Source organism: Salmo trutta, chromosome 14 (genome assembly GCF_901001165.1).
Source record: "Salmo trutta chromosome 14, fSalTru1.1, whole genome shotgun sequence".
Classification (NCBI taxonomy): Eukaryota; Metazoa; Chordata; class Actinopteri; order Salmoniformes; family Salmonidae; genus Salmo; species Salmo trutta.
In genome coordinates, this window is record NC_042970.1 from 36,906,466 (window position 1) to 36,917,337 (window position 10,872).

The 10,872-nt window shown below is 41.7% G+C and overlaps 1 protein-coding gene across 1 annotated transcript; it reads right to left on the minus strand.

Annotated features, from left to right (window-relative positions):
* Positions 1-2,421: 2,421 nt before the first annotated feature.
* On the minus strand, positions 2,422-9,997 carry LOC115207964 (melanocyte protein PMEL-like). The gene is made up of 12 exons (XM_029775613.1): positions 9,876-9,997; positions 6,532-6,627; positions 6,286-6,432; positions 6,005-6,151; positions 5,588-5,749; positions 5,129-5,434; positions 4,250-4,987; positions 3,927-4,139; positions 3,709-3,811; positions 3,385-3,590; positions 3,182-3,272; positions 2,422-2,947 (listed from the first exon to the last, which is right to left on the minus strand). The coding sequence occupies exons 1-12, from the start codon at positions 9,931-9,933 to the stop codon at positions 2,785-2,787; spliced, it is 2,430 nt and encodes an 809-aa protein (XP_029631473.1). The 5' UTR covers positions 9,934-9,997; the 3' UTR covers positions 2,422-2,784.
* Positions 9,998-10,872: the final 875 nt, after the last annotated feature.

The window sequence follows — 10,872 nt, forward strand, 5'->3', positions numbered from 1 at the left end:
GTTTTCTGTTTATTTTTATCCCAAAAAACTCCCTAGTCCTTGCCGATGACAAGTATACCCATAACATGATGCAGCCACCACCATGCTTGAAAATATGAAGAGTGGTACTCAGTGATGTGTTGTGTTGGATTTGCCTCAACATAACACTTTTAATTCAGGACAAAAAGTACATTTATTTGCAACATTTTTGCAGTATTACATTAGTGCCTTGTTGCGAACAGGATCCATGTTTTGGAATATTTGTATTATGTACAGGCTTGCTTCTTTTCACTCTGTCAATTAGGTTAGTATTGTATAGTAACTACAATGTTGTTGATCCATCCTCAGTTTTGTCATATTACAACCATTAAACTCTAACTATTTTAAAATCACCATTGGCCTCATGGTGAAATCCCTGAGCAACTTCCTTCCTCTCCGGGCGGGGAAGGATGCCTATATCTTTGTAGTGACTGGGTGTATTGATACACTGTCCAAAGCCTAATTAATAACGTCACCATGCTCAAAGGGATATTTAGCGTCTGCTTTTACATTTTTTTTAGACATCTACCAATCGGTGCCCTTCTTTGCGAGGCATTGAAAACCTCCCTGGTTTTCGTGGTTGAATCTGTGTTTGAAATTCACTACTACCTTACAGATAATTGTATGTGTGTGGGGTACAGAGATGAGGTAGCTTTCAAAAATTTTGTTAACCACTATTATTGAACACGGAATGAGTACATGCAACTTATTATGCAATATGTTAAGCACATTTTTACTCCTGGACTTATTTGGGTTTGCTATAACAAAGGAGTTGAATACTTATTGACTCAATACAGTTCAGCTGTCATGTCCTGACCATAGAGAGCTCGTATTTTTCTATGGTAGAGTAGGTCAGGGCGTGACTGAGGGGTTTTGTCGAGTTTATTTAGTTCTATGTTTGGTTCTAGTTTCTTTTTTCTATGTTGGGTTTTTTGTGTAGTTTAAATTTTCTATGTTGTGTTCTAGGTTCTTTTTTCTGTGTTAGGGTTTTGTCTAGTTTACATTTTCTATGTTGTGTTCTAGGTTATTTTTTCTAGGTTGGGGTTTTCGTGTGATTCCCAATTAGAGGCAGCTGGTCATCGTTGTCTCTAATTGGGGATCATATTTAAGTTGTTGTTTTTCCCACTAGTGTTTGCGGGAGATTATTTTGAGTTTATGCATGTAGCACCGCTTCGTCACGGTTTGTAGTTTTTGTTTATTGTCTGTCTTGCATAGTTTCACATAGAAATAAAGATGTGGAACAATACGCATGCTGCGCCTTGGTCTCTTTCATACGACATCAGCTTGACATTTTTTTTTATAAATGTCTAAAATAAAATACTTCCACTTTGACATTATGGGGTATTGTGTGTAGATCAGTGACACAATCTCAATTTAATAAATGTTAAATTCAGACATCTTTTTGGAATCACAGTTTTGATATAGATATACTTTAGTCACAGAGGGCTATTGCTAGAAAACTACAGAAGATAATTTTTCTGTTAAAATCCATAATGGACAGTTTTTAGAACACTTTTTTGGAGAATTTGAAGTTGGGATCCTTTGCTCCAGACAAGGGCATTTCCAGGAATAAAGCCTACATGGAAATGAATAATATTGAAACTTTCAAGGAAAGTTTTGCTGCCAGACAAGGATTGTCCCGACTTTCAAGAATCCCTGAGATAATTTACTTGATAATTTCCTGCTATTCTTTTTTTAAATCTGAAAAATATAACATAAAAGCAATAGCTTGTAATTTATATTTAATGAGCGTTCTGAGAAAAACAATCTTACCTTGGACAGCAACTGGTTTACAATAAGAAGAGGACGCTTTAGTATTGAATGTGATGACAATTAGAGCTCTATTCAGTCTTGAGATAATTTTCCTTAACTTACTTGGACTTAACCTAATTCCTTTCAATGCCTATATTTTCCTTAGACTTCAATCAATTCCTTTTAATGTACAGTATTTCTACCATAACACCCTGTGGCCAAACCTCTGTGCTATTTCAGGAATGGGTTCCTTCTCTTTATTCGTGGCTATGTAATGATAAAACCCATAACAGTTAAATGTTGAATAGACTTTACATTTCAACAATAAGCCACTTATTATATATATAATAAACCACTCAACCGTAAGGGCATGAAGGACAAAATCAAGGACGCAAGTTTAGTTAGGACTAGGAACGTTATAATTTTGAGGTATAGTTGAAAATTCTTACGTCACTGAAATTTAAATACTTCCTTTTGAGGTGACACTAAATATGTTATAAAAACAAAAGTGCTGTGATGTTATTGGCAATTCAAATTAGACCAGTTAGCAAAGCAAATTAATATGTTGGAAGCTTAAAAGACAGTCATTCATTGTTATGATTACATTCTAAAGAAGAGTGCGCAACAAGTACACAAAAAGTACAGCATAAATTATTCAATTTTTGACAACTTTAATCCGTTTTTCTTTTTCTTAAATAAAAAAGTATGTGGGTCAAAATAAATATAATATTTTGTCACAAGTAATGCAATGCCAGAAACAAACGTTCATTTTGCCTTTGGGGGTTTCTTTTTTTGTTCTATGTTGAAAAACATTAGCAATACATGATGGTTTTTATTACAATACAGAATACAACTGCTTTATATTGCTTGTTCTTGTTGCAGTTTGCCTCCGCATTAGGGTAGCTGTGTGTGTCTGAGTCTGTAAGTGTACAGTATGTGTCTTTATGGGTATACATGCATGCTGAGTGGATGTGTGTGTCTGAGGGATATTTACATGCATGGGTGTGTGCTGTATCAGTGCAGATGGTTCTGAGAGTTCTGAAGCAGTGGGCTTCTTTCTCCTGGTGTCTGTCGGCTCAGAAGATTCCACAGCAGCATCGGCACAGACGTGATTCCAGAGCTGCCCATGCTGCCACCTGTGGAGTCCTCCCTCAGTGGGCGATACTGCTTAAACCGCCTGGTTGGAAAACACAAGTTTGCTGACATTCATTGTAGAGTTTAAAAAAAGAAGATGTGATTTATATAAAAGACTGCACATAATAATAGCATGGGATCTTTTTTTTATTGGACCACTATGGGTCAATCATTTTTGTGGATCATAAATCAAGTATCAATTTGGAGAAACCAGGAAGGGCGTGACTTTCATTGCATCATGCAACGTTTACGGTGGTTAGAACTGTCTTTCACTCACTTGTAGGTCAAAGCAATGGCACCAACGACACAGACAAGGACCATGACACCCAGAACCGCGGCCACAGTGCTTGCTGTGGAGGAGTTGGAGCCTGCAACCACAACACACAGTATGAGGAAGCTATGGTACAGTACACTCCACAGATCAGTGAAATGTAATATAAAACCGTTTTTTTTAAGTTCATAAAGCTAAATTTCACTCACCCACTGTCACACTGACTTTAGCACTGGCCACAGCCAGACTAACATCATTTGTCAGGGACACATTGATGCAGAACACTCCAGATTCGTTGAAAAACTGGCGAAGTATCATCTGACAATCTGGGTAGGGTGTCACGTTGTTACAAACGGTCTCCACAGGTGTGATGCAGTCCGCGTCCGAGATAATGGTGCACACTTCATTGGGCAGGCTAAGTAAAGAGAAGGTGGAGATATGAAGTGCAGGGGATGGCAATGTTCAAAATGCTAATTTCAATAGAATGTGCACGGTCCCTTGGGTCCTGTCTCCACTGCTGGCTGGCTACTCACCTCCCCTGGCAGGTGATGGTCAGGTCCACAGCATTCTGCACCACCTCAGTGGCCAGAGACACCACGTTGGCCACCTGGGTGATCTCCACACTCTCAATACCCTCTGAGAAATGAGATCGATTGAGAGGTCATTATCAGCAACCGTCACCTGCATTTTACATCTCAGCTGCGACTGTATTGAAAACACGTCAACAGTATCTGGACATATGTGGACTTACGGACGACATCCACTGAGGTCGAGAAGGAGCCGTAGCGGTAGATCATACAGTTGTCAGTTCCTGTAAGTTCCGGAACCTGCCTTTTAGCCACAACAAGAACCACCTGTGTCTCTGTGCCTGACTCTATCTCAGCCTCTGCTGCTACCTCACTCTCCACTGGAGCAGTCACTGCTGCTACCTCACTCTCCACTGGAGCAGTCACTGCTGCTGGCACTGAAGAAAACAAAAGACACAGTAAGTTATTAATATTATGAAAAGACATATTATTGATTAAGTGTTTTTGTTTATATATAGAATGAGTAAGTAACTAAGTAAGTGATCACCGGCAGTGTCGTCAGCTGCAACCTCATTCACAGTCTCTACGACCTCTGCCTCTAGCGCTGCCTCGGCCTCAAGAGCAGGTTCAGCTGGCACCACCTCCACCACAGCGGCAGCCTCTGTCTCGGCAGGAACAATGACGTTAGCAGCAGGGGCCACCATCTCAGCCTGGGCCACCTCTGTAGCAGCCGCAACCTCCACTCCAGTATCGGCAACCAAGGCCTCCTCCGCCGTGGCGGCAACGGTGGCTACGACTGGGATCTCTGGGAGGACTGTGGCCACCAGGCCCACTACGGCCTCCTCTCCCTCTGCAACTGGAGCTACTGAAGCGGGCACATCTGCGGCCGTAGCCTCTACTACTTCAGTTGCTGGAGCGACGGGGACAGTTGCGGCTCCCTCCACAGCCAGGACAGCGGCGGGGTCCTCAACGGCTGGAGCAGCCATGTCTTCTGCTGTGGCATTGGCTTCTACTGCAGGGACAGCGGCATTGTCCTCTGTTGTCGGGATAACAGCTGGATCTTCTGCTGCTGGGACAACGGTGGCATCCTCTGCCGCAGGGGCCACTGAGGCAACCACCTCGACTCCCTCTGAGGCTGTGCCTTCGGCAGTGGTTTCGGCTGCATCTGCAGCCTCTGCAGCCTCTGCAGGGGCAACGTCAGAGGCGAGTAGATCCAGGGCGATGTCAGCTGGAGCTGCCCCTGGGGTAGAGACCACCACAACCACGGCAGGGGCTCCGGCTAACACTGGTTGAAAACACAAAAACAACACATTTTACTTACAACTGTTACTTATGTTATATGCACAGAATATGAATTGACTTTGGTAAAGGAAATATTGGATCTGATAAATGGATGCGCTGTAAAATAGAAAATGATGTCTCTCACCAGTGGGGTTAGCAGTGGTGGGGTCTGCAGGTGTGTCACAGCCGTTGGGGATGCTTGCCAACAGGACCACCTGAGGCCTGTAGGTGCCAGCGGTGAGGTACATGTGTGTGACCTGGCGCTCCCTGGAGATGAGGGTGCCGCTGTTGTCACCAAAGTCCCAGTTAAAGGTGACGTCTGAGGTGCTGAGGTACTGGCTGGGGTCGTGGAGGCTGATGCTGAAGACAATGGCCTGGTTCTGGATGAAGCTCTGGTCAGCCTGGTTCACATCGTTAATTTGGGTTAGCGACACCGTGAAGGGGATCTGGTCTGGGGAGGCACAAGGCAAAACATGTCAAGTTAATGTTGTGAAAGATTGTGAGACTAAATTCAAAGTCAAATTAGGGTTAATTGATTTGCTGTTTAAAATAATACTTTGTGCATTTCCATTTGGCAAGTGTCTCCTCTTAAACAGCTGCCCACCTGTGATGGAGAAGGTTGTGGAAGCGTAGCCCAGAGGGATGAACTTGTCCTTGCCACGGCAGTGGTAGATGACTACCTCCATGTTGTAAGAGCCTAGGGGCACATTGTCTGTGCCGATGGTGAGAGAAGAGGAGGGCCCGCCTGCCACCTGCCAGTAACGTCCTGGGATACAAAGCAGCAGTAGTTAGAAAACACAGCAACGGTTATACAACTTAACTGAATGGCCTGATGATCAAACCTACAGTTGACAAAGCTCAGAGGAACAGCAGCCGCTTTACTACTCCTTTCAACCCTTTTGTCAAAGGAATGATTTCACAGCGCACACTGCGCACAGCTTTGTCAATACCAGAAAGCATTGAGTTATTGTGTTAGCACTTTCTCACATCAATGTCTGTAAATGAAAGAGCTTGTTTTTACCCCATGTCTTCCACACAAACACGTAGTGGGGTTTCCTGTCTGCTGTCCCAGTGAAGGGGGTGCCATCAGGGAAGACACCACTGTACTCTCCTGAAGGACCAGAGACCTGGTCGGGGTACACAGCCTGGCCCTGACGGTACTGTGTTCCTGTAGGAGAAGAGGATCACACCCAGTTTAACATAAAAGGTTAGGAACACTAGAAAAAGACTGTAGGCCTATACGACAAACAAAAAAACTGTGGGGTCGATGGTATAGCGGTTGAATTTGAAAGGAGAGCTCACCATTGACAGTGCAGTTACGCACCCACACCACCTGTCCATCAGGACGTGCTGTCTGGTTTGATGGGAGGCGAAGCTTGATGTTAAAGGTCGCCTTTGAGCCAGTCAGGGTGGGTGCATCGTTTTTCACATCAAATGTAACTTCGCCACCTGGTGACAGACAGTGATAAATGCATCAATAGAAAGAGGTAAACGTTTCAATAGAAGTTGATTGGTCTATAAAAAATGTGCAGTAAAGTGAGAACCCACCAGTCCAACAGTCTCTGTATCGGGAGTCCCCATCTTTCCACACTGGATACATTTGTGAGTTCCATGAGCGGTAGCGTGTGAAATGCGTTTTAGGCTCTGAAAAAAGAAAGGGTTGAAGTTTTCGGGTACTTTTTCTCTCGTTCTCGTAATTGAAACAATGTTTTTGTTGATCACACTTTGACATACAGTACCAGTCAAAAGTTTGGACACACGTACTCATTCAAGGGTTTTTCTTTATTTTGACTATTTTCTACATTGTAGATTAATAGTGAAGACATCAAAACTATGAAATAACACACATGGAATCATGTAGTAACCAAAAAAGTGTTAATCAATATTTGATATTCTTCAAAGTAGCCACCCTTTGCCTTGATGATAGCTTTGCACACTCTTGGCATTCTCTCAACCAGCTTCATGAGAAATGCTTTTCCAACAGTCTTGAAGGAGTTCCCACATTTGCTGAGCACTTGTTGGCTGCTTTTCCTTCACTCTGAGGTCCAACTCATCCCAAACCATCTCAATTGGGTTGAGGTCGAGTGGTTGTGGATGCCAGGTCATCTGATGCAGCACTCCATCACTCGCCTTGGTAAAATATCCCTTGCACAGCCTGCAGGTGTGTTTTGGGTCATTGTCCACAGACAGCGTCACCAGCAAAGCCTCCCCACACCGTCACACCTCCTCCTCCATGCTTCACGGTGGGAACTACACATGCGGAGATCATCCATTCACCTACTCTGTGTCTCACAAAGACACGGCAGTTGGAACCAAAAATCTCAAATTTGGACTCAAAAAGGACAGATTTCCACCGGTTTAAGGTCCATTGCTTGTGTTTCTTGGCCCAAGCACATCTTTTCTTATTATTGGTTTTCTTTAGTAGTGGTTTCTTTGCAGCAATTTGACCATGAAGGCCTGATTCACGCAGTCTCCTCTGAACAGTTGATGTTGAGATGTGTCTGTTACTTGACCTCTGTGAAGCATTTATTTGGGCTGCAATTTCTGAGGCTGGTAACTCTAATGAACTTCTCCTCTGCAGCAGAGGTAACTCTGGGTCTTCCTTTCCTGTGGCGGTCCTAATGAGAGCCAGTTTCATCATAGCACTTGATGGTTTTTGCGACTGCACTTGAAGAAACGTGTCTTAAAGTCTTTCTCTTTGCTTATTTGAGCTGTTCTTGCCATAATATGGACTTGGTCTTTTACCAAATAGGGCTATCTTCTGTATACCACCCCTACCTTGTCACAACACAACTGATTGGCTCAAATGCATTAAGGAAAGAAATTCCACAAATTAATCAAGACACATCTGTTAAGGCACTACCTCATGAAGCTGGTTGAGAGAATGCCAAGTGTGCAAAGCTGTCATCAAGGCTACTTTGAAGAATCTCAAATATATTTTGATTTGTTTAACACTTTTTTGGTTACTACATGATTCCATATGTGTTATTTCATAGTTTTGATGTCTTCACTATTATTCTACAATGTAGAAAATAGCAGAAATAAAGAGCAAGGTGGAGGTTCCAGGCGAGTCACACGGCCCCTGCAATCCCCGTCAATCCCTTTCATGTGACTGTCAATTGAGCACAGGCAGCCGTAATCCCAATGCTGGAAGGAGGAGACCCTCTGTGGAGTTCAGACTTCAGGGCGGGCTCAATCTGCTACCGCTGTGTGTGTATTTGTGTGTGCATGTCACACACACGAGTGTGTGCGCACGCTAGTGTGTGTTATATGACTGAAATCGTGATTATGTATCATAAGGTGCAAGTTCAGGATTTAGGAAACCGCAACAACTACATTATCTTCTGTTATTATGAGCCCCTCGTATTCCCCTTGGCATATACAGTACTATCATATTCAGCTTCAACAATCCCAGGAATGCATCCTCTAAAATAACTCACTCATAATGACAAGCCATAATATCGTTATCATGTGCAGTCATTAATCACATAGTCACACTTCAAACTGATTGCGAATGAAAAGACCGATATCTCCTACCAAGTGAATTACAGCTTGTGGTTTGGTTTGGATATCCATTAAATGCAACACATTGGTAGATAACACTTTGAACCTCATGATTGATAGTGAAACACCAACTTTAGAACTAACGTTTCCTCAGGGAAAAAATATAGTTATTCTGTTCTATTGTTGAGAGCTGAGAAAATGTTCACCTTACTATTGAAACTACAGGATGCACAGAAGAGTTTTAGGGTTTGGAGACCAACTTGGCATGTGATTGCACTATTCTTGATAACAAGCATGTAATCTGTGGCCCACCCTGTCAGTAGTTAATAGACATACTATCCTACTGTATATTACAGAGTGGCGAAATTCTTGCTAATGTGAGATTAATGTAGACAAGGCACGGCAAAAACCTTTTTTTCGGTCTACAGAATTTCACATTTGATTAATCCCTAAATGTACTTCCAAAATGAATTGCATGATGAGCTCATGTCGAAGCTTAAAATTAATGTGAATTGACTCAGGATCTTCTTAATTAAATTCTCCACAGTTTAAAGTTGAACTGCACAAAATGGTGTATAGAAGATTATAGCGGTATACTACACTCTTTGAAAATGTTGTAATTTCAGACACTGGTGGTCCTGTATACTCACAAAGTATTGAAACGTTTTACTATATGCAGATATTTATTGAGTATATATGCAGTATATTGAGGAGGCAGTAATGCATAGATTATTATTAATCCATTTCAATGGCAATACAAAATACAAAGTTCAGGCTTTAGAGCTCAGTTTCTATAAAGACCCTCAGAATAAAGGAAACCATTAAAAAACTAAGTTCAAGATACTTACTCGCTATTACTTATGTTTGTTGAGCTTGTCCAAGTACCATTAGCGTGTAAACAACCATGCAATGAATTGTTATTGTTTCTCATTAATAATATGATGATTGACAGATCCTCAGACAAGTTATATCATATGTATTGATAGTCAAATGCAATTAGTTTATATTTTGGGGAAATATAGAACAAACATTTCACTACTAAAAGGGATTGTTTGCACAAATGTCATTGCTCAATGAATACTTGGGGTGGCAGCGTAGCCTAGTGGTTAGAGCTTTGGACTAGTAACCGAAAGGTTGCAAGTTTGAATCCCAGAGGCAGTTAACCCACTGTTCCTAGGCTGTCATTGAAAATAAGAATTTGTTCTTAACTGACTTGCCTAGCTAAATAAAGGTCAAATAAAACTTAGCAATACTCAGTGAGATTATTTCAATTCATTCTACCTCAGCCCCATTTCCTGTCCAACACTGCACATAACTCAAGAAAGAGGGGATGGAGCAACCAGTGTTTTATCAAATAGTAATTTAGAAAGTAATCCAGATATACTCACTTGCTTCTAAAGCTGCTGATGAGATAGCCAACACCAGTACCGCTAGTAAAGTCCTCATTGTGCGTAGTTGTGTGTCCCTTCTCTGCCCAGTTCCTTATCCTAGTCTTAAGACAACAACACACCCAGAGAGACTTGTGGTAGGATTCTGATTCCCTATAAAAGAGTCTTGGACCCTTAATTACCATAAACTTGCCTCTCACCTCTGGTCATAGGGAGGCTACAAACCAGCCCCTCCCACTATAATCAACTGTGTGAAGAGACAGACACACTTTGTTAGCAATGCTATTATGTTTTCAAATGTTTTATTGGATAATTACAGTAGCTAAAAAGGATGAACCTTAATGTAGTGTTACCATCAATCCCCCAAAAATATTTCTACATGTATTTTATTTCACCTTTATTTAACCAGGTAGGCAAGTTGAGAACAAGTTCTCATTTTCATGACCTGGCCAAGATAAAGCAAAGCAGTTTGACACATACAACAACACAGTGTTACACATGGAGTAAAACAAACATACAGTCAATAATACAGTAGAAAAATAAGTCTATATACAATGTGAGCAAATGAGGTGAGATAAGGGAAGTAAAGGCAAAAAAGGCCATGGGGGCGAAGTACATACAATATAGCAAGTGAACTGAACTGAACATGTCAGAATGTATTTTAAAAAAAAATGCTATCTTTGCACTGGTGCTTGAAAGAAAGATGAGGCATAAAACTCTTTCATTTCTTTTGAAGAATTTAGGAAATGATCCGATTTCGGACATACAATTTTCTCCAACAAGTACAGAGTGATACTTTTCCCATCTTCATAAGACAGTGGGAACCTTATGGAATTAATGGCTTAGTGGTTGTGGTAGAAAAACTCAATAAATCAAAGTTTATTGGTCGTCTACATAGATTTGCCGATTTTACATTTTGGTCATTTAGCAGACGCTCTTATCAAGAACAACTTACAGGAGCAATTTGGGTTAAGTGCCTTGCTCAAGGGCACGTCCA